Source organism: Pseudonaja textilis, chromosome Z (genome assembly GCF_049901715.1).
Source record: "Pseudonaja textilis isolate UNSWEBS1 chromosome Z, rPseTex1.2, whole genome shotgun sequence".
Taxonomy (NCBI): Eukaryota; Metazoa; Chordata; class Lepidosauria; order Squamata; family Elapidae; genus Pseudonaja; species Pseudonaja textilis.
The window spans coordinates 108651031-108675604 of NC_142008.1; the positions used below are offsets into that span (position 1 = coordinate 108651031).

General features: G+C 36.7%; 1 protein-coding gene across 2 annotated transcripts; it reads left to right on the forward strand.

Moving 5' to 3' along the window:
- The first annotated feature begins 290 nt into the window (after positions 1-290).
- Positions 291-23723, forward strand: RNF112 (ring finger protein 112). 2 transcript variants are annotated; one of them, XM_087917851.1, is made up of 15 exons: positions 291-646; positions 3523-3575; positions 4502-4572; positions 5933-6230; positions 7567-7782; positions 8358-8495; positions 9819-9923; positions 10022-10072; positions 12797-12853; positions 14701-14787; positions 14934-15060; positions 15923-16053; positions 18849-18902; positions 19745-19816; positions 22051-23723. In XM_087917851.1, exons 3-15 carry the CDS (start codon positions 4547-4549, stop codon positions 22576-22578), a joined length of 1890 nt encoding a protein of 629 aa, XP_087773977.1. In that variant the 5' UTR covers positions 291-646; positions 3523-3575; positions 4502-4546; the 3' UTR covers positions 22579-23723. The 2 variants fall into 2 exon arrangements, with proteins under 2 accessions (XP_087773977.1, XP_087773978.1); XM_087917852.1 differs by lacking the exon at positions 4502-4572 and having other exon boundaries at positions 539-646.
- Positions 23724-24574: the final 851 nt, after the last annotated feature.

The window sequence follows — 24574 nt, forward strand, 5'->3', positions numbered from 1 at the left end:
TCAGCACTGTCCAGATTGTCAAAATTTCTGCATGCTGCACTCTCCCCCCCCCCTCCCAGGAGATACAATCCCCTTTGTTTGTTTGTTTGTTTTGATAAAGGGGCATGCAGTGTTTTTCCAGCCTTCCTGTTTTCTTCCACTTCCATCTCTCAACTTGCAACTCCAAGTTCAATCATTGTTAGGTGACTATTCAAATTACTAATTATAACCACTTTGAAATCAAGAAACTGAGTAAAAAAGAAAGAAAAGAAAAATTAAAAGAAAAAAAATCAGTTCAATTTCATGTGTATGTATTCCTGCATGCCTATTTGCACAGAAGGGACGAAAATGAATGTTCTTCCAGCACTGCAAGCCAAGAGAAAACTATGCAAACTTCAGGGTAGAACAGAAATCCTCCTCAGAAACGCGTTCATCTTTTTAGTACGGTCAAATTCTTCTTCCTTTTCTCTCACAAACGGCTTTTTATTCTCCTCCCACGCGTCATCTTTCCATCAACCTTGAGACTTTGATGGACCAATCCGCGTCACCTTCTTTATCTGCCTTCTACAAGGGGAAGTAGCGATGGCTTTTGCCTCCAACGTGCTTCTTTTTAGTTTCGCTTTTGACTCCTTTGCCCCAAGCGTTACAGATCCTGGCTCGGTTACAGGTAAGATAGCAAGGGGTGGGGTCGATTTTTTTTAAAAAAGGACTTTTTCCCCCCTGTCCCAGCTGGCTGAGAAAAAAGGACCGCGCGTCGCTCCCTGTAGTTTTTGCTTCTTGAAACTCGATCTGTCTCCTGTCATTTGGCGATATTTGTGGCATTCGCAATCGGTTCGCCTTTCCGAGCTTCCCTTCGACAAGGAGAGAACTCGGAGAGGTTGGGAGCAGGACGTCTCCCTTTGCTGCTCGCTGGAGAGTATTTTGATTCTACCAATGAAGGATCAGGAAAAAAAAAAAAAAGTGGCGGCGGGCGAGAAGTGGGGGTGGGATAAGTATCACCAAACAACAATAACAATAAAAAGGAAAGATTTCAGAGGAAAATCCAATTGTCTTACTGGAACCACAGGATTTGGTGGTTTTGCTTGCATCACCAGTAATAAAAGGTGAAAGGGGAGAGGACCAAGATGATTATTTTATTTTTATGTTATTCCCTACAAGTTGCCCTCCAGAACAAAGATAAGGAAGGATGATTAAAATAGAACACGGACTTAAGGAGCGGCAGATAAGGTGCTTTACAGCTTCAAATAAACATAGAGGTTGGGGCAAAGCTTGTTTTCAAATCTTGCATGTGTCAGAATTAGTAATAAAACCCAGGCATGATGGATTAGACCTAGAGGAAATCAGTGGGACAAATTGCTATTCCAGTTTACTGGTTATTATAGTGTAGCCAACTTTTCCTCAAAGGAATAGAGATGCCATGAGATGAATGCAATATAAGTTGGATTTAATAAATAAATAGCAAGAAGTAGTCTCACCCAATAATTTCTTCAGCGTCATTAGTTATTAATAATGCATTATTTTGTCTATCCCAAAGCAGTCAATCCCAAAGCAGTCTTTCCCAGGAGAGTGTTCTCCAAATTGTTGGACTTCAAAATCCCAAAATTTTCAATCAGTAAAATGGCTGTGAATTCTGAGACATGAAGTCCAATAGATGCCATTGTGCCAGGTTTAAGAAAACTACTTTGAAGTGAGATTGCAAGTTCTTGGTTTAAGAACTTGGACTGATTTGATTAATTCTTCATTCTGGAGAATTCTTCTTGAAGTTACCCATCTCTTAACTCCCATGGATCAAGTTCAAGTTTTGATTCTTTTTCAATTTCCCAATCTAGCCTATGGCTCCCTTATTTCCTGATGGCGTCTCATCCAAGTACTAAACAGGCAAAACTTCATTTAGTTGTTTGAGATCAGCCAAGATTAGGTAGATGCTTTTACCTAGCTTGGTCTATCCTAAAAATATAGGCTTGTTAGCCTAGAAGTGTTACTATTCATAAGTACTACTACTGGATTGGCAATCAGAATTGCCTACAAGAAGATAATGCAAGAATAGTATAGTGTATAAGTACTCAGCCATGAATTCCCTTCTTTATTTTCTTTTTTCTTTAGCTCCAACAGCTTCCTCTAATGGAGATATATTATCATAACATAACATCACAACACATCAGAATACAACAAACATAACATAATATAACATAAAATTAATATACATTGTTAACAGACTGCTTTTGCATCAACATGGGTTTTTATGAGTTCATTGAACTAAAGTAATATGGTTTGATGTCACATGCTTCAATAAGGACTTCAAGACAAAAATGTGAAGAGGAACATGTGAAAGTTGTATTGTTTCCTGGCAGGCATTTCTTGCTTGGCTGGCTTTTCATATGTCCCCACCCTTGTTAATCACACTTAAATACAATGCATTTTTTTTTAAATGTTCCTAACATTAAAGCATTCAGGAACAGAATCAGAAACTATGGGTATGATTGGGTCAACGATGGTACAGAAATAGAAGATGAAAGTTATTACAAAACGCTTTGTCTCTAGCAGTAGGAAACAAGGGCAGATGTTCAGAAGAGTGGAATAATCAATTTTCTTCTCTCTCTAATTTGCATGGTACTGAAAGCTACAGTGTTCTAAAAACAACAGGCGGTATATTTTAACATTTGCTCTTTAGCTTACTCAACTTGTTTTTGAGTTCACTTAAGTATTAGAAAGGTTGCATTTAAGAATATATATATATATTTTCTTACAAAAATACTTTGTGCTATAAATACTTTGCATTTCTCACCTCAAACCCAGCCATCAAGCACTTTTTATGGCAGGGATGAAAAATGGCAACTCACTTTAAGCTAATGATTGAAACAATATAAACTGAGATAAACTTCCTGCAGAAATAATATTCATAATCCTAAATCTTTCTTGCAAGTTTACTGTGTTTTGTAATGACCAAATTAATGAATTTCATAAGACTTTCTTAGCTTGGTATCCCCTAGATATTTTGGACTATAACTTCTGTTGTCTACAGTCACCCCCCTTTTAATGAACCTGTAATCCCTTACATCAGGGTGGAGTTGGGCGACTGAACAGAGATTAAGTATTTACTGGCCAAATGCCTTTCCTGATGCCTATGCAGAATTCACAGCAGACAGTTACTCATTGTGCCCAGATAGAGAAACATCTGCTGGTATGTAGGATCAAACTCATAACCTCCTGATTGTGAGGAGAGAGCTCCACTTCTAGGCTGCCATGCTGCTCTATCTATAGCCAACTTAACCTATTATAATACACACACTCTCTCATCCCATCCCAATTCCACTACCTTCGGGAAAGGGAGTAATGGCCAGCTGGGGAGGAGAGATGCAGCTCTCCTCAACCCTGCAGGCAGACTCCCCCCTCTTCACCACCTCTACAGGGTGGCTTAGCCCCGAAACCAGCCAGCTCGGGGCGCTCCAGCAGCGAGCACGGAACAAAGCCTTGGAGAGACGAAGAAGCTCAAACTGGAAGTCCATGGACAACTGCTTGAAAGCTGGATCTTTTTATTTTCAGGAAGGCGGTGGACAGCGAGAAGTCTGCGTTCCTGGGCTAGCTGGCTTCTTATGGTAAGTCCCTGGTTTTTATACCCTTTTCTCCCTTTGTGAGTTGATTTTGTGTGGATGTTTGTATTTGTGCTTAATGTTTCAAATCCTGTTTGAGTTTGTCTTTATTCCTGCCGGAGGGCAAACTCCGTGGGGTGTGGAAGGCAAACTCCGCGGGGTGGTTAGATTGTATTATCGTTTTTTTCTAATCTCTTTTAACCTTATAATGTTTTTTTTTTTCATATTTGCTTTGTGGCAATCTCCTGTCTGTCTCTTTTGTAACTTATATTTTTTGTATCTTTTGTCTGTTTTGCTTATTTGGTATGTCCTGTGTTTGTAAGAGTTTCCTTTTCTTACTTGTCTAGTTTTCTTAATTACTTAGGCTTTTGTCTATAGGGATTCTTTAATACCTTTTATTTGATTCCTTTTCCTATGTAAGTTTTTTTTATAGCTGGCCTGATGTTCCCCTTGGGCTTTTCCTGTTTGAGTGACACTACTGTCTTCAGGAAGTTCCCTTTCCACACCTTCTTTTTCACAAATTGTTCTTTTTATTTCTTCCATCCCAAATAAAGTCAAAGGACTGGTCTTTTGTAACCCCTTTTCTCTTTTCTTCTTTCTGTACCCCATCTTTATTTCTCAAATTCTGGATACGATGAGGATGAGGAAAAGCCAGTTTGTTAAGGCACTAAGCCAGAATGCATGAGTTCAGTTCCAGCCTTAGCCATGAAAGTCAGCTGAGTGACTTTGGGCCAGTCACTCTCTCTAGTCTAATACACCCAGCAGGACTGTTGTTGTGAGGGAAAGGAAGGTATGTTGGATATGTATATGTTTGTTGTCGTAATTTATTTATAAAATAATAAAAGTAGAAATAAAATAAATAAATGAATAAATAAAAGGAATAAGGAAAAAAGGAGATGACTCTCTGCTTAGCAGTGTGATCTCTATTCTAGAAAGGAGGAGTTTGGAATCCCACAGCATCCTGATCACACCACAGAATGGGAAACACAAATAGTGCTAAACAGTGAGTTGGTTGTTTATTTTACAAAGAAAACTATTTGGGAAAATAATGCTGAAAGATTTAATGTAATAACTTGATCTAACTTCTGTGTTCTCATCATCTTCACCATGACTACCTCCATTCTGATTTATTGTAATATCAGTAAAAATTGTAACTTCCTAGCAACAAAGAATCATACATTTTTTAAAAAAAATACAGTGGTTGAGTACCAAGAAATTAAGATTCTGTGGGAGATTGCTATTTATTTATTTATTGACAGAAATTATGCTATTTCTGTGAATTTTTAATTTATTTATTTATATCAAAACATTTCCAGTCATTTCAGAATTTATTGCAACTTTTGTATTTTTCTGCTGATTATTTAGTATTACTGTACTTTTTTTTATTCTTGTGACCAATTTGGAATTCTGTGGGAAATTGATATACTCTAAACACTTTAAATAATATGTAAGGTCTTTCTAGAATGAAGAAATGACAGCTTTAAGAATTCAAATCAGAAAAACCAAAAACAGAAATCAATGGTATATAAGTCCACCTATGATTTATTTATCAGTTAACCCTGATTATCAGTTTACTTTTCAAACACTAAGCATATTAGTTATTTACCTTTGATGAATCACTTTCTCAAGAAGAAATGAAGGAAAGGTAATCATATCACCTATATTTCATTTTTCCACTTAAACCATAAAACATAATGTTGCCAAGTTGACTTTCCCACAATAAAAAAGGGTTGCCACAGAAGGACATGACAAATATAAAAATAAGTCAAAATAATATGTATTAGTGTAATTGTTTTGGAGTGAGGAATGCAGTCTTTTCACTTTCACTTCCTGGAGATAAACAGAGATCATAAGCCAGGATAAAGACAGCACTTTTTTTCTGTGAAAATAACACTCATCAGAAATAGTTTTTTAAAGGAAATATGCCCATAGTAAAAGACTGAAGTAAGGGAAGGTGCTGTAGGGTCCAGATACAAAGCAGAGGAAGTCATTGATTTTCTTCATATTTTCTTCATATTTCCTTTTTCTCTTCAGTTAATATTCCATTTTCTATGGTTTTTAATCTTTCCTCCCCCTCCTCCATTCTCCAAATGAAGGATGAACATACTGCAACCTGGGAAAATAACAATCAGATTTTAATTCCTATGAACTATCTATACATTTGGACTGCAGACAGTGATATAGTTTGGTCATTTTACCACCCTTCTCTCCATTTCAGTTATGATTGTCATCCTTCAAGATGGGTTTCTGGATTTCTGAACAGCAGTTTGGTCCTACAATATCACATGAACCCAAACTAGAGCTATAGATGGAGTCCTGGCCTCCCACAGTTTGATTAAGTTATTTTTCTTTGCCTCTTTCAGACCAACTTTATCAACAGCCCCTACACCAAAGTCTGTAGGAGGCATGATCCAGGACCTTCAGGAAGACATCAAATGTTCCATCTGTTTGGAATCCTTCAGTAACCCTGTCTCCATAGATTGTGGGCATAATTTCTGTCAAGACTGTCTGTTTGATCACTTGAATCATTCTCCACAGTCTGAGTACAATTGCCCTGAATGCCGCCATCTTTGCCACCCTGAACACATGAAACCAGATGCACGGCTGAAGAGTTTGGTGGAAAAAATTTCACTTTTTCCTCATCTGGAAGAGGTCAACAAGGTGAGATTGCATCTAGATGGAACTGGGAAGCTTTTACTGAATTGCATGTCAGGTGCAAGAAATCATGAGCCAGGATAGAGTTCAAAATCTCTACAAGTTTATTTCATGCTACCTAGGCACAAGTGTCTGATCTACTAATGATAAAGACAAATTGGTTCCAGATAAGGGTCAATGGACTTTAAGGGGAGACTTAGGTCTTTTATGGGGATGTAGTGATTCCAAACTGATGATGCATTTGATCCTCCCTCGGCTCAATGTGGTATCTCCTACATTGCATGTAGTTAGTTAGTTAGTTAGATAGATAGATAGATAGATAGATAGATAGATAGATAGATAGATAGATAGATAGATAGATAGATAGATAGATAGACAGATGTTTGATTGAAAGATAGATTGATCTCATTCAATACGTAGGTGAATACAAGAAAAAGCAGTCTTGCAGATGACCAGATTCAACACCACACAGAACCATAAAGGTGACAACCAGAATCTTGAATTCCATCTATAAGAAAAGGTGCAGTCAGCTCAGCTTCCAAAACTGTATGGGCACCCAAGTATAACTGAAAATATTCCAGTTTCCTGTTATACTTGAAAACATTCATCATAGTCCAGGGCTGCCACAGTTTTCATTAGCTTTAGCTTCCTAATGCTTTATAGGTGCAGCCAAATGTAGATCATGTTATAGTTATCCAGAGAAGAGATGACTAGGGCATGAATGAATGGGAGCAAGACTCCCTAACCCAAGAATAGTTGCATTAGTGCACCAGATGTAACTATTCAAAAGTCCACCTGGCTGCAGCTGTTACCTATCTGAAGAAGAGCTATAAGTCAAGAAGGATCCCAAGTTGTGGGCCACTCTGAACCAGGGAGTACAGTCCTCCATAGAGTTATGGGACAGCATTTCCATTGTTTGGTGTGGGGTTGAAATATTATTACTGTTGATACATGACTGTGCTAGTGGATGACACTTCCAATTGTTTCACATAGATGTCAAAATAACCTGGGCCACTCTACAAACTAGAGGTCTCTGAGCAGAGTGGTCATCTCCTCCCCTGATGAGAACCACCCTTTAGGAAGAGAAAGAATTGTTGAAAAACAATATATCAGTGAGAACTGACTTCTTCCTTTCCTACTCAAAGTTAAACAGTCCCTTTCCCCAAAAAAATCTCACAAATAGCAAGTTCCCTACCACTCCTGTCAATCTGGCATGACCATCACAATTGAGCTGCCCTAGTTTCTTCTATCTTGGCCCTCTTCAGACCTGAGACCTGTCTCCAACTGAGTAACCATAAAAGTTGTACACAACTTATTCTTACCTGGTTGTCTCCCTTTTCAGAAGATGCCAACAGCTTCATTGGAGTTGGGGCAGCCAGTACAGCTAGTAGGTTTGGATGAAAATGGGGATCTCTACATGGATGCGGAGGCCCTGAGTAGTTGTTTAGAGGGAGAAGAGGTGAAAGATACTCCCATCTGCTTGATTTCCATCATTGGGGAACAGCGACAGGGTAAATCCTTCTTGCTCAATTTCCTCCTACGGAGACTTAAAAACTTGGTAAGTCTGAGAATAAGTGATTATTTTCTTAGTGTTTTAAAATGATTTTGATTGGTGATGGTCTTCCTATGATCATATTGTGTTGTGTAGGTTTTCTTCAAGAAATCAACCATGCAGAATAAGTATATATGGGTTGCATTTTGCACATGTTCAACTTTCTAAAGAGTATGAGAAGGGAAAATGTATAAGGCATACATTATATATCTGATAAAACAAATGTAACAGCTTAATAAAGGAATATTATCACTGAAGGTAGAGCAGTATCTCATATCTCACCAATATCTCACTGGCAGAGTACAAATGACTCTCCGGGAGTTTCTAAATTTCCAGGAGATTTATGCCATAAATAAATCACAAAATATAATTAAAGAATAAAGAATAAAATAAAGAATAAACAAAAGCATGCATTTCATCAAAAGACAAATTGATGAACTTTGCAGAAATAAGGAGAAAAATAAAGAAAGTTGCTTAGCCAAGTAATTTTTGACATATTGTGAAATATGTGTTATTTGACTAACCATGTTATTGTAGCAGCTCAATGCTTCTTATCTCATTTATTTCTTCCTTGCTGGCAGGCTGTTACAGATGACTCTTGGCTGGGCCAAGAAGATGAGCCATTGACAGGTTTTGAATGGCATCCAGGAACTAAGAGCATCACCAAAGGGATATGGATATGGAATCAGCCATTTTTGGTCTCTGATGAAAATGGAAAGGTAAACATTTGAGAGTTCAATTCAAGAAGTAATTTCCCTCTTCTTTCTGCCTTTTGTCTTCTTCTTTGTAATCTGTATGCCAGTTTTTTCAACAATTTTCTGAATTTAATGCATGTCCCACTTCCTACACAACACAACAGTCCCCAAATTAAATAAGATTTGATTCATGCTACCCAAAAGTTGATAGTATGGTAGAAAACATAGATCTTGCCATAAACAATGTTGCTTGGCCAAACTGGAGGTTGATCTAATTGAAATATCTGCATGATTAATTGGTTGATTGATTGGTTGATTTGTTGAAGATATGCCATCAAGTCAATGTTGACTTCTAGCAATCAAATAGACAGTTTTCTTCACAATGACCTCTCCTTAACTTTCAGATCTTTCAATGTGCACCTATCATTGTTGTAATTGTATCTATTCACCTTTTTGTTGAGTGTCCTCTTCTCTTTCTTTCCACTTTTACCATCATTAGTGTTCTGCAGAGAGTTAATGCTTCATATAATATGCATGAAGTAGTATCTGGTAATTTGCCCTTCAAATGACAAGACTGGGTTAATTTGTTTAATGTTCCATTTGTTTTTTTGGTTGTCCATGGTACTTTCAGGAATTTTTTCCTGCACCAAATTTCAAAAACATAATAGAGAACTAGGACACTGTACAGCATTCTGAAGCTTGTGTTTTTTGTAAAAAACACAAATTCTGTTCAACACAAGAAACAGATTCTAAAAGGTAGCAGATTTACCAATTATGCAGAATGTGTCTTTACCACAATGTGAAGAGACATAAGAGGGTTTTAAAAATAGAAACTTTCTTTTGACAGACACACCTAATATCTGCTGTATTCGGCTGTGCTTTGTGTGATCTCTGCCACTTCCTAATTAGTTTACTTTTTGTCTTGTTTTTGTTGCATAACTTATGAAACTTTGATGAATCAATCAGCCAGATGTTAACTGAACCCTAGGATATCTTTTCCATTATAAAATGATTAATTTCCTGTACTTCTGTTATGATGATTGGACTGTTTTCACTAGTTTTATATCTGTTTTTTATTCCATTTATCATCATTTTGTTTTTTTTAAAAAAATATCAAGAATACTGGGAGTTGTAATTTAACCAGGATAGAAATCTAAAAGTTTTACCATCTCTGCTAAGAGCATATCATATACTTTAGAAATGAACTCTGTGTCTATGATCACACAACATTCCTAAGATGGTTATTAAATAATCCACATCACACAATTTATTGAATATGAAACTAAAGAAAAGGATAGACTCAGATTATATATATACGCTTATTTTTCTCCTCTGTTCCATCTCCAGGTAGCCTTGTTTTTGATTGACACCGAGGGCTCAATGGATATAGAGAGAAGCAAGGACAATGGTGTCAAGCTTTCAGCTTTCTCCATGCTATTAAGCTCCTATCAGGTAGGGTTCTAGAAACCAAATCATCCTTTTTTTCCTCTAGACTGTAAAAATAGCACATACTTAGTACACCTTTGTTGTGTTTCTTAATTGTCTTTTAGATTCTCAATTTATCCCATAAACTGAAGGACCCAGACGTGGAATACATGGAGGTGAGTTGGGCTTTAAATTTTAAAAGTGAGGTCCTTGTCCCAGGGAGAGGTGGGAGACAATGCAACATTATCAGGTAGAGGTGATAAAAAATATTGCTAAAAGAAGGTGACATAAACCAAAGCCCAGACTTCTGGTATCCTTTGATTCAGGTAACCAAATTGGAAAGATTCTAGATTATTTTACCTGGTTACCTAGACTGAAATGCAAGAATCTGCCAGCTGTGATATCCAGGCAGTTCAAATCAGTTCAGCATACTGCAAGTAGAGATCAATGCCTTTCAAAAGACTCCATAAGTAGTAGGGTTATTCAGTCTTCAGATCCATTTACAGAAGATGCTGGGGAATGTGAAAAAAGGTAAATGTAATACTCTTTAAAACACCTGTATCTTTTCCCAGGACATTTGGCAGCTACAGAAAAGCCAAGTTAACCTCAGACAAGATGTGGCTATTTTAAGAGTTTGATAGATGTTACAATCACACTCCAAAGAATCTTTTCCAAATTGTTTCTAAGTATTACCAAGTCTCATTGTGGAATAAATATTAACAGGAATATCAAATTACCAAATCAGATTGCAAAAAAAAAGCCATTTAAGTTGGGCGATTAGGCATATTGACTTGCCAGAACAAACTGATTATTTTTTGTCCCAATGGAAAGCATGGGAACTTAGTAATTATTATTAGATCCCTAAAACTGTTGCCCCAGTGTGTGCATATGTGACCTTCTCTCTCTTCCATTACCTATAGTCCACAATGAAGACATCAGAATAGATCAGGAAAGCCAGTAAGGAAATTTTCAAATTTACATGGTTGACTCAGTCATGAATACAAACACTGAACAAAGCTTGGATCCCCACAACATGTTGATCTTAGATATCAAATTAACCCATTGTCTGAATCTGCACATCCATTGAATCATTAACTTATCTCTGGTGCTTGGTTCATGCCCTTTATTGTGTTACAAAAACACTCCAATTTTACAAGTAATTAAATTTGGTATGTTATACAAATGCAGTTGATAATTCTTTAACTAATTGGAATAAGTTGGTTGTCTCAATAACTTTAAAGATTATTAACTGGAAAACCAATATCTGTTTGTCTTTATTTAAAAGCAATAGGTTAAGTAGTTTACTGTATTACATTTTAAAGGAGGGAGAGATATACCCCTCACCAGCTGAAATAGAGTACTGTATTTAAGTATACCATCCTGAATTCTCTGGAATAGGTCAGGATAAAAATGTGATGAAAGACAAATTTGTAACTTTAGTATGTGCTATTGTTGTCTTACAACAACAACAACAATAACCTGGACCCAGATGGAGCTGGACAATTTGGACAGAAAAACAAGGAAACTTATGACTAGGGATCATGCCTTGCATCCTAAAGGTGATGTTGATCGATTATATTTACCAAGAGCAGAAGGTGGTCAAGGTCTCCTACAAGTAAAGCAGACTGCAGAAGAAGAAAGAAACAGCTTGAATGACTATATCCAGAAAAGTGAAGAGCCAATGATTAAGGAAGTACATAAAGGAGGCCTTTTGAAGACAACCAAGTCAAAAGCTGAAAAAAGAAGTAATTCAGAAGTGAATTGAAAACTGGAAAAGCAAAGCTATCAATGGCCAATACCTGAAAAGTATTGAAAGCAAAGCTGACCAAAAGCTTACTTGGAATTGGCTAAAATCAGGAATACTGAAAAAAGAAACTGAAGGCTTCATTTTGGCTGCTCAAGAACAAGCCTTAGCCACAAATTGCATGAAGGAAAAGATTCAGCATGTCACCACAAACAGCAAATGCTGCCTCTGTAATGGGAAAGATGAAACAGTTGACCATTTAATCAGTGGGTGCAGCAAAATTTCACAAACTGACTACCTAGAATGCTGTAACTGAGCTGCCAAAATCACTCACTGGAAACTGCCAAAAGTTTGGATTTGAGTATAGTATGGAGAATGAAAAAGTCAAGATCTTGTGGGACTTTAGAATTCAGACTGACAGGCACTTGGCTCACAACACACCTGACATAACAATAGTTGAAAAGAAAAAGGTTTGGTTCATTGGCATTGCAATACCTGGTGATGCATGAATTGAAGACACACAGCAAGAAAAAATCACAAAGTATCAGGACCTACAAATTGAAGTTGAGCGACTTTGGGAAAGAGAAATCGTGTGGTATCCCAATTGTAATTTGGAACCCTTGGAGCAATACCTAAAGGGTTACCTTGCTATTTGGAAATTCTGAATTTATCAGACTTGAATACCCTGATTATACAAAAAACCATCCTACTTGGAACAGCTTATATCCTCCAATGCTATCTTAACAGTTCCTAGATTCTTGGTTAGGACTCGAGCTGTTGAGCTACCAACCAGCCCCAAAGACTGTGAATCTCACTAAAGATTAACTAATAATAATAACAACAACAACATCAAATGGCAACATCTGCCTATCCTGTGTCCTGGGAAAGGATTCAATAGGTGGATAAAAACGTCAAATCCAATTTAAACATCTGGCTGGCTGTGCAATGAACCATTATCATATCATTTCTAAAAATATTTTTATGTGTCTCTTTATTTTTCCTGTCATCAGATAGCCAACAGTAAAAACAATAACTCACAAATCATTTATTTCCTAAATCATGGTTTAATTCTTTATTTCTGCCATTGAGTGAACAGACAATTTCAGTGAAATTAAATCACCTAATTTAATAGTCATCTACTTCTTTTATCCCACAGATGTATTTGTACATAGCAAAGACTGTGGACCATCAATTCAAGCTGAAGCCTGTTCAAGTATGGAGCCCAATCTTTTTCCTTCTTTCTTTTTACATTCATGTAATATATATTTTCCCCCTCTTCCACTGTCACCATTCCCTCAGGACTGTTGTCCTTACACATGGTCAAAGAGAGCCTTTGTTCCTGAATTCCTGTTCACAGCAAACGCCTCTTCATCTCTGTTTTCTTCTGCCTGGTACTCTCATCTCTCTTTCCTTTTCTTTCATTATGAATACCAATGTTTTTTTTTACCCACTGCTATTTACGCATTATTTATCTGTATAACGTATTCATTTTTCATCTTGAGAAAGGAAATAATCACTGAATAACACTTTTTTAAAGAAAATGTCTAAAATTGGATAGAGCAGGAATCTTTTCCACCCTATTCATAAAATAAAGGCTGCTTAAGTAGTTTGACTTATTTTTTTCCAAAGCAGAAACCCCTTCCTTCCCTTATTGTGCTGTTGCTTTAAGAAAGTTTCTCTCTGCTTGATTTGAATGTCAAAACCTAATCAGACAGTGAGAAAGTTAGTACAGCAAAATGAGATTTCCATCAAAAGCATGGATAGCCTGAGGCTTCAAGTTCCATTTTACAGAAATAAGAAACTTTATTCAGAATTATAATTTTTCTAAATAGGTGTTGTAAGCCATTAAAAGTCCAAAAGTCATACCTATCCAAAATGAGAAAAAAGCAACCCCAAAGTTGCTACAATTTCCTTGGTGATAACATAGTATTATCAGCCGTACCTATTGTGATCTTTGGAAACTGAAAAAGGGGAGGTTGTTAAAAAGAAACAGGAACAACCTAATTGCAATGTGACTGTCACTTACTTAACAAATTTTCACTTAGCAACATAAATAAGGGAAAGCATTGTCTTATTTATGATATGTTTGGTAAATCATTTAAACAAAATGAAAACCAATCTTTAAAAGTAAGACTGGCCTCAGAGAGAGATGCTATACTATACCTCTAGGGAGAACAGATTCTTTTCATAATTATTCTCCTGCTCTCTATAAGTGAAGAGATGAAACAGCTTTTCTCCCCCTCAGCTGCATAGCCTGGGACCTGAAGAAAGGATAAGTGAATAAGCTGAGGGGCGTTGCAGAGTGAGAAAGAATCTTATAAAATAGGAAAGACTTTAGAAGGTACAAGTAGTCCTTGAGTTATGATCACATTTGGGCCCAAAATTTATGTTGCTAAGTGAAACATTTCTTAAATGAGTTTGCCCCATTTTATAACCTTTCTTGCCACAGTTTTTAAGTGAATCATTGCATTTATTAAGTTAATAACCCAGTTGTTAATTGAAGCTGGCTTCCTCATTGACTTTACTTATCAAAATGTCCCAAAAGATGATCACATAACCCCAGGACACTGCAACAATATGAATCAGTTGCCAAGCATCTGAATTTTGATCATGTGTCCATGGGAATGCTGCAGAGGTTGTAGATGTGAAAAATGGTAATAAGTCGCTTTTTTCAGTGCCATTGTAACTTTGAATGGACACCAAATGAACTATTATAAATCAAAGACTTCCTATATTTCATCCAGGGTCTAAAGGTTAGATTTCTTTGATAGGGAAGGATCCTAATTTCTCAGCAGTATGCATTATTCATCTGTCTCCCTGTTTTAGCAGCATTGATGGATATGCCAGATGCATCCTTTGGCAGGAGAAGGTGATAAGATTGAAAATATTTCTTATGGTTCTTTGTAATGGTAGAATCAACCCCATAACATCTACTTTTTAACTCACCTTTCCTACCATTCAGAGTAGGTTTGTTGTTTCCATGCATCCAGTGGACATGTAGTGGGACGACAATAGGAAGGAGGGAAGTCAAATGCAGATTCTCTTGCTTCTTTGTTGCAGCATCTTGATATCTTGGTTCGTGACTGGTTCTATCCCCCCACCTATGGATTCCAGGGAGGACAAGTTTATCTCCATGACATCATCCAGGTAAACCTATTATAGAAATTATAGAAAGATATCCTGATAATGAAGAGATTCCACAGGAGTCCATCTAAAGAAGAGAAATAAAGTGATTGTGAAGTGGTGTTACAATGGCTGCATCTTCTCCCTTCTATTTGTCCATTTAACCTCAGAAGCTGGAGGGTCAACCCAAACGCCATTCACAAGCCCTGCAAATGTTCAAAAGCACCAACACTTCTTGTTACCTGATGCCCTTCCCTGGCAAGGCATTGGTGATGGGAACAGAAGGCACCATAGCAGGCAAGAACCTCTTTCTTTCCATTATACCTTCTTCATGTTCCTCCCACAAGGTTATTCATCTGGCATTTGCATGAATTTTAGGAAGGAATAAGCACAATGGCTTCATTCTATCAGAAGGAGGAACATTAATACCATAAATCCTTTCTGATTAGTGGTGGAGTTTAAAAACAAACAATTCATTCTATGGCTTGAAATGGAACTGGGAATCTTTGTTTTCCTTCATTGGAGCAGAGATGGGGAAACAAACTATGGAACAGAGGGTTTTTTTTTTTTGTCTATTATCATCATTTAAAAATTGCTCTGAATCCAAAAGGCAATATAAAATGACTGTGCTGAAGGCAACAAGATTTTCCAGAGCCAACAAAATACTTTCCCAGAGTATTTTTTATGAAATAAATTCTTATTCTTCAAATAATTGCCATGACCAAAATTCACCAAAACTTTCTTATTGTGCTATTTGATCCTTGTGGCAAATAGCAAAATATGCCTTTTTCCAAAAGAGCTCCTCAGCCCTCATGATTAGCGTTACTCATGATTGATAGAATCTACTTTGTAAACCCTCTGCTGCACTCATTTTCCCCAAAGCTTATAAGATTACTAAAAATGCACAAAGGCTGAGTCTTGGAGATATTAAATAATATTCTAAAATAACAATTTCATTTCTCCAACCACCAGCACCAAACATACTGCAAATGTGCAGCAAATATTTATCATAGGGTAGTTCCCTTTTAAGGCCAACTCTGTTGCATTCTGAAGTCTTGGGCTAAATAGAGTTGCATTCAGATACTTTCAACCATTATCTCCAGGAAAGGTTTAAAAAAAATCTTGTGCTGGCCAGAACTGTCTGAATTGTTTCTTGCAGGTATGGATGAGGATTTTAGGGGATTCCTGAAGGATTATGGGAATCATATTGCAAGATCAGCTGGAATGCATGTACAGAGAAATCAGAAGAACAAACCTCTCACTGGGACAGAAATTGCTGATAAGATAAAGGTGAGAGTTATGAGAATCAAATGATGTAAGCAACCTACGCCTTTGAATTTGTGTTTGACATATAGAGATTTCTATTATATCCAAAAGAGATCAGTTTCTTGAGGTGTTTCTCAACCTCTGGAATTTTAAGATGTGTGGTCTTCAATTCCCAGGAGTCCTCATATTGGCTAGGGAATTCTGCGAGTTGAAGTCTACACATCTTAAGGTTGTCACGTTTCAAAAACACTAATAGTTACTCCTTCTCTAATACAATTATTTATATAATATTATTTGTTACAATTACATCTATGCTACAATATACTGTACAACACTGTATCTCAGCCTCAGCAAGGATTTCAACTCACAGAATTCCCTAACTGGTGTGCTCTAAAGCATACATTACTATCTACCAAGCATTGATGTCTTCTTATATACAGGTAATCTTCAACTTATGACCATAATTGAGCCCAAAATTTCTGTTGCTAAGCAAAACATTTGTTAAGTGTGTTTTTCCCCATTTTATGATGTTTCTTGCCTCAGTTGTTAAGTGAATTGCTGCAGTTGTTAAGTTAGCAACATGGTTGTTAAATGAATCTGGCTTCCCCATTGATTTTTGCTTGTCTAAGGGTTGCAAAAGATGATCACACGACAGCAACTGTCATAAATGTGAGTCAAATTGCCAAAGTATCTGAATTTTGATGGCCATTGGGAATGTTGCAACAGTTGTAAGTGTGAAAAATGGTCATAACTCACTTTTTTCAATGCTGTTGTAACTTTGAACCAGAGGCGGTATTCAGCAGGTTCTGACCAGTTCTGGAGAACCGGTAGTGGAAATTTTGAGTAGTTCAGAGAACCGGCAAATACCACCTCTGACTGGATATTTTACAGTATCCTTCCCCTGCCACGCCCACCAAGCCACACCCACAGAACGAATAGTAAAGAATTTTGAATCCCACCACTGCTTTGAACGGTCACTAAATGAACTGTTGTTAGGATCTACCTGTAGTATATTCTGACTCTTCCCACTCCCTTTCTGGGAATTAAAACTGTTGTCACTTTTAACAGCCAGCAGATGGAGCACTTATACTTTTTCTAAATTGTCCTTTTTCTTTCTGTACATTCTGTATGTTTGTTTTCACTGTCCACTTTTTCCAAAGGAAAAAAAAGTTCTTATCTTTTTGCTTCTGATAGTGGCAGAAAACATATATCTCCTATCCTCCCTCTCTCACCTATGTCAGCTTTATTTGCAACTAACTCTGCTACCTTAATGCTAGAGGAAAGGTTCAAATGCAGAGAAAGGAAAGAGCACAGAGAGCTGAGGCCAGTAGGCACAATCTTTGTGAGATGGCCTATTCTGGATAGGTGAAAAATTGTTATATGGAGTGGTACCCTAGAATCCACAGTTTGGACTAAAATTGTATGTGTGGATTGACAGACAAACAGGAAAAATCCAGCACTGCCTCTCCAAACATGATTTCACAGTTCAAAAATCCAAATAAAAAAAAAACATCCAGGGAAATGATTGTTGAAGTACCACTTGAACATATTAAACAAAGGGTAATTCCACTGTTGCTTGGCTCTGTTTGAAGTCGCTGGATAGCTACTATTTCAAGCTGGTTGTTCTGAATTTCATGAGAAGCTTTAGTTCCACCTTCAGCTGTCATGTGACTTGGTTTGAGCCTCATTACTACAGAGTCAGAGGGAAAGAAACACGGTCGCCTCCCTTCTTTTATCCAGTTATTAATGGGAGAGATCATATGATACATTTTAGCTTCCCTTGGCACACTGATGCAATTGATGTTCCCTCATAGCATATCCAAAATGAATGCAAGCCTAATGAGATTTAGTGCATGATGACACTCTGCCCCTTGGCCTGCCTTGGCACATTAATGAGCCTTTTCAGTAGTTGATACATGTGTTCCATGTGTGAGTGTTTGTGTATGTTAAAAAAAATCCTCACCCCTATGGGTGGTATGCATCTTCCTCATTGGGTCTTCCTCATTTTTCTCACTGGGTCTTCTATTAGGGGCCTTGGAGTTTGTGGGTTCTGAATAGGATCTTAGATGATCCTAGTATTGCACTTGATTAGACAGAGAGCTATGTTGGAGGCCCTCTCCCAACTTAGAAGTCACAATACCACATGTTGTTACCATTACAGGGTGCACTTCAGCCTTTATTTTTTACATCTTCCTTAGTTATACTCAGTGATACTTCTCTAAATTCTCATACTCCTTCTTCCTGATGTTGCTATCATTTGGCACCACTACATCTCTTGCCACCATTGTCTTCTGGTCCTTGTCTACTATCACAGTACTACTAGAAGTACCATCTATTTGTGACAATATATAATTTTATTCAAGATTTCTATATATGTAAAACATAAACATAAAAACATACAATGGCGTGTTGGGGGAAAACTCTGCAAAGTACAGTATAGACAGAAAGACAAAAAATAAAAATATAATTAAAGAAACAAATTCTGATCTTGTTTACAGCAGTTACAAAAAACTTCTAATATTGTTTTTTAATCTGAGTCTTTGGTCCATTTCAGTGCCTTTATGCTTTTAATATTTTTATTGCAGTTGTGTTAAACATTAACTTTTAAATTCTAATCATCTGAGAAAAAGCATGATTTTAAACCAAAATCCTATGTGAAAAGATTATGATATGGGGAAAATACTGTGCATTGATCTATCAATATAGTCTGTATGCAGGTGGGTTCTCTACATATCTGGAAGTATTCTGAATAGCTATCTAGAAGTGTCTTTTGTTAATCTATTTTTACATGTTGAATCCTCCTTTTTTTATTCTTTCAGGCTTTATCAGAACTCATGAAACAATATCACACTGGTTTTTCCTCACCCATAGAGGTATTAACTTCTCAATTTTCCTTCTATATCTTTCCCTGGTATACACTTATAACTAGTTTGCACTTTTTAAAAAGGAAAACGTCCTTCAGATCAGGCTCCACATTTGAACAGAATTCTATTGGCCAAGTGTGATTGCTAACTCCATGAACACCTCCACGTTGTTTTCTGAGCTTTTTAGAAATGGTTTGCTTTCACCCTTTTCTGTTTCATTTTGTCTTAATCTTAGCCTAACTTACAATTCTTATATTGCTGGGTGGATTCCCAACAAGGAATTAAATGAGCTTGATAAACATAAGAGGAAGAGCAAAGAAATCTTGCTGAAGCTAAATTGGACTAGGCCTAGTTAGCATTTGGATGGAAGAACATCTATTTGTTGAATTCTGTAGAAGTGGAATATGGCATGAGCCTATCATGAATGACTTGTTAGATATGGCTTTGGAGGTCCATGGCAGGAAATCCTTTCTAAAAGTGGTAGATTAACCAGTAGAACAGCTTGACTTCAGAAGTTGTAAGTGCTTTATCACTGGAGGTTTTTAAGAAAAGCCTGGACAGCCACTTGCCTCAAATTGTATAGTCTCTGCTGTTTGAGCAGGGGGTTGACTAGAAGACCTCCAAGGTCCCTTCCAGCTCTATTCTGATTGATTGGATTCTACAATTGTAACCATTTCCATTAAAAAGGAAAACATATGAAGCTAAATAGCTGACTTGGATGGACTTGATGCATAGTACAATTTTTATCTTTATTACTTTCCTTGTCTCTTCTGGGATGTGATGGAACTCAAAGAAAGATTAAAATTTTCTGTAGCCACATCTGCTAATATTTCTCTTTTCCTTCTGCTCAGATGGCCTACACCTTCAACCAGAACAACAATAAAATGTTCCAGAAGAAATTTAAAAAGTTCATCCAAAAGCAGGTAGGACAAGCTCAGTTTTATTATAGTTTTCATTTTTTTAAAGGCAAAAAAAAAAAAACCCCGATGATTCTGAAGATGCTAATACTTGGAATGTGTTAGAAAGGGAACACATTTCTATGGTTTTCCTATTGTAAATTGGTATGTAGTGAAGGAGAAAGAATTGACATTTGGTCAGAGTATGGTAGACTTGAATCAAAGATGTAAAAGAAACCAGAGGGCTGAGTTTTTACAGGTCAAGTGCAAATAAAGACCAGAATTTTGGTTTCTAAATGATGTGGTCATTAAGTAAGTCATCCAGTAATCAGACCCCTATTTTACAACAATTTTTCTAAATTTTTAAGCAAAATACCATAATTAAGACTTCGTTAATTATCACATATGTTAACTATCAGCAGCATACAAAAGAATTTATAAAAAATGTTTTACCATTGGCATTTACCCCCAGCATGATTGGCTAAGTTGTTCCCTAATAAGCAAAGTGTTGGAAATGTAATTATAAACAGGGAACCTATTTCCATATGTGGTGGACATGCCCTCAAGTTAAGTTATTGGTTTAAAATTAGGAAATGGCTGGAGAAAATTACAAAACAGAAAATTGAATTGAGACCAGAGACATTCCTATTGCATATATTAAAAGATAAAATAAGTAAGAAACTCGAATATTATATTACGTATAATAACTGCAGCAAGAATAGCCTTTGCCCAGAATTGGAAAAGTGACAGCACTTCCTCTGATATTATGACAATGAAAAACATTTTACAGTGTGTAGAAATGGATAGGCTTTCAATGGAAATGAAGGAGAAAGAAGAGACAGAGTACTATGAACTTTTGAATCTATGGTATAATTGGCTTCAAGATAGGCACAAAATAGGGAGATGAAATGAAAGGTTATGGTGTGATCAAATAATTTGGTATGAATAGACATAACTATGTATACTTATGTATAAATATGTAAAGAACTATGTAAACATATGAAAATATGGCATAAATCAAATGTAAAATAATTGTAATAATATTTAGTAATATTCTGTATACTTAAGAATATGTCAAAGTGAGTGAATACTACTACAAATATGCTTCAGTGAATGGAAATATGTTTTTAATTGCTTTTTTAATTGTAGAATTTGTTTAATAAAGTTTAATTAAAAAGAAAGAAAGAAAGAAAGAAAGAAAGAAAGAAAGAAAGAAAGAAAGAAAGAAAGAAAGAAAGACTTTGTTGAAAACTAACTAGTTCACAAATTGCAGTCATGTGATAACAGGATGTTGCAACTGTTGTAAATGCAAGCTGATTGATGAGCTTCCAAATCATCACTTAAATTCAAGAACAAGTTGTAAGTCACTTTTTTCAAAGTTATCGCAACCTTAAACTGACATTAAATGAACAGTCATAAATTGAGGACTACTTATAGTAGTGTTAGGAAGTATTTAAATACAGAAAAAGGAAATCAAATGATTTTTGACTGATATTGTCTGAGGTTGGACTGAAGGCTGTGTAAATTATGCTCCACAAATTAAAAAAATTGGAGTTGATCAAGAATAAAGCTTCTTGTGTTTTGCAAAATTTAATCGATAAACTTTTTAGTAGATAAACTATTGAATGTAGTGTTAGTGTAGTAGTTAGATATAATATTGTAGGCTAACCCTGACCGTAGCCTGGAGTTCAATCTTAAGGCTCAAGTTTTGACTCAGACTTCCACCTTTCCCAGATCGGTAAAATGAGGACCCAGATTGTGGGGGCAATAAATTATAAACCTCTTAGAGAGTGTTGTACAACACTATGAAGTGGTATATAAGTCTAAGTGCTATTGCTATTCCTTGACTCATAAAACAAGTTAAAATGTTTTGGCAGTTCAAAGCTTATCACACAGGTATGGGTTTCTTTCTTTCTTTCTTTCTTTCTTTCTTTCTTTCTTTCTTTCTTTCTTTCTTTTCTTTCTTTCTTTCTTTCTTTCTTTCTCTCTCTCTCTCTCTCTCTCTCTCTCTCTCTTTCTTTCTTTCTTTCTTTCTTTCTTTCTTCCTTTCACCTTAATTGACCACAAAAGACTATTGGGAATATAAAATGGTGAATAAAAATATCTGGGGTCTTAGATATAATGGCAGATTAAGTATATGATAAATGGTGGGATAATAAGAAGTGGCATTGTTATGAATAATGAGATGATTAATATTTTCTGTTTTCTCCCTTTTCTCCATCTATTTCTGTAACCTACCACACTTTCATCTTCAATCTTAGGATAAATTCTCATGCTCAATATTGGCAAGCCTACGTGTGTCTCCAAATTCAATGACTAAGCGCTTTGAGGAGAAGCAAAAGAAACTGCTCCAACAGTTCCGAGATTCATTTCATGGTGATGAGCTACATCAGACCGAATTTTTAACATGTCTGGAGTCATACCTCAAGTATGAAGCTAATAATTTCTTGGAAGGTTATAGACGCCGCTTCAAATCCTCTGCAATCAAAGCCGGAGTAGCCATAGGAGTGAGTGCTGTGGGGTTAGCTGGTGGAGCTGTTGGAGCTGGTATAGCAGCAGCCTTGTTGGCAGGAGAAGCCATTGTGCTGGGCACCGGTGCTACTTTTGCAATTGGGACTGTGGCCGGGGCAGGCACATTTGGACTTGTTGGGGGAGGACTGGGAGCTGGTGTAGGGAGCCGCATAGGGAGTTCTAAAAGCAATAATAACAAGAATGAGGCTAAAGATGACAATGAGATTGAAGATGAAGAAGAAGAGAATGTGTCAGATGAGAAAAGTCTTATTAGCTGACGAGGTTCATCTTAAGAATTGAAGCAAGCCCACACCTCCTTCACTAAAGAACAAATACCTACTATAAAGAAATAAATCCCAGGAGTCTCATCTCATGTGCACTCCTTTGTCTCAAGAACTATGGAGAATTAGTTATTCTGTGACCATTTTGGGATAGCCATAAAATAGTATAGTTCCAGCACAAAGATTTGAACTTGCAAGTGACAATAAAAGACAAAGGCAAATGCTGCATCTATTGCAGGGGTGTCAAACTCAAGGCCCATGGGGTGCTTAGATCTGGCCTGCGAGACCAACCTGGAAACAGTGAAGGACTGCCCCATGGTGCCTCTGCCAGAAAAAAACAGAGCTCGGGTGGGCTGCACACAGCCCTTTGAGTTCCATTTTCACTGGCAGAGGGTAGTAGTCGGCTGTTGCAGCCGAAAACAGAGCTCAGGAGCCTGTTTTCTCTGGCATAGCGCTCGGGCCACCCCAGGTGCCCCGAACATGAGTGACGTCGAGCTGGACACACCCACCCTAGCCATGCCCATTCTGGCTCTCCAAAGTCAAATACAACCCTGATGTGGCCCTCAATGAAATCGAGTTTGACACCCCTGATCTAGTGGTAATTAAAAGAATAATTATTTTCTCTGTATCTCTCCCTCCCGTTGGGGGTAGGGGCAAGCTCCAATGTATTACCAATCCTTTTTCAGTAGCATATATATTCTCACATATAGAATAAAGGAGAAAAGGAAATTATATCCATAGCATTAGCTGTAGACATATGGAGCTACTTAATAATATCCATTCTGCAATAGTCTGTTTTGGATCAAAATCTGAAACAGACTAAAATGGTCTTTGTTGTCATCTCAAAATTTATCACAAAAGGCAATTCCTTCACCCTTCAAAGAAAGATTGTAACACCCCCCAGATGGAGCTGCATCAACTATACTAAAGTTTAAAGGTGTGATTTATATTGTGTCACAGTAATAAATTGTTGATAATGATGGTGACTGATGGATGATAAACAAACTAAAAAAAAAATTTAGAATAACTTTGGCTATATTGACTGCACATATACTAAAAAAGCTCCTTACTCAGCTTATGATATACTAACTCTTATGACATTAGCAGAATAATAATAATAAAAAAGCTTTTTTTAACATTGATGGTTTGTATTTTAAAGGCTTGTTTTTATATGTGTATTGTTTTCATGTAATTATATTACATACCCAGATCATTTTGCATTAGATGGGCAGTTCTATAAATTTATTTAATAAATAAATCCCAGGTCTCTATCTGGAACCTAAATTTCCAAAGAACACCAAACATCAAATAAATTTTTTTGTTTGTTATTATGTTCTAGGAAACTGGGTGGGGGAATGAGTAAAGGGACTTAATTTTTTCAGAAAGGAAAAATCCAATTCTTACCGGGTTCTTCCTTTATTGTATTCTGTTGCCTTAGACAAAATTTCAGCTTTTCTGGATGCCAGAAGCAAACCAAAGTAGTTTGTTAGAGAATGGTTTAATTGACATACTTTCAAGTTCCTGGTTATTCAAGGAAAGGACCCCCAGAATCTTTCTTAAAACAATGAGAATCTGTGTTCAGGATGACAAATTTTCTCTGTTCAGCCAGGGTATTAAAAGCATCTCATGTTTCTCTACACCAAAAGATCACCAAGAAATTTGGTCCCACTGCCTCTGCTGTCATTATAGTGTTACCATCCTAACCCAGATAATCTCTTGAACATTTTAGTAGAAGTAAGATAACTTTTTTTTAATCATTTATAATTACTCCCCCTCTGCCAGGCTAAAAAAAGAAAAGAAGCTCTCCTGAAAATAAAGAGAAAAATTGCTCTACAGATCGATGGATGATCTGAATTGGAGCTTGGGCAACTATTTGTGTGAGGATTTTTGCTCTGGGTGGGGCTTCGACTAAAGGATATCATACAATGCTGTGATTCTATGATTCTATTTTGTCTAGGATCTTTCCAGACAAGCCAGATATACTTCCCACAAC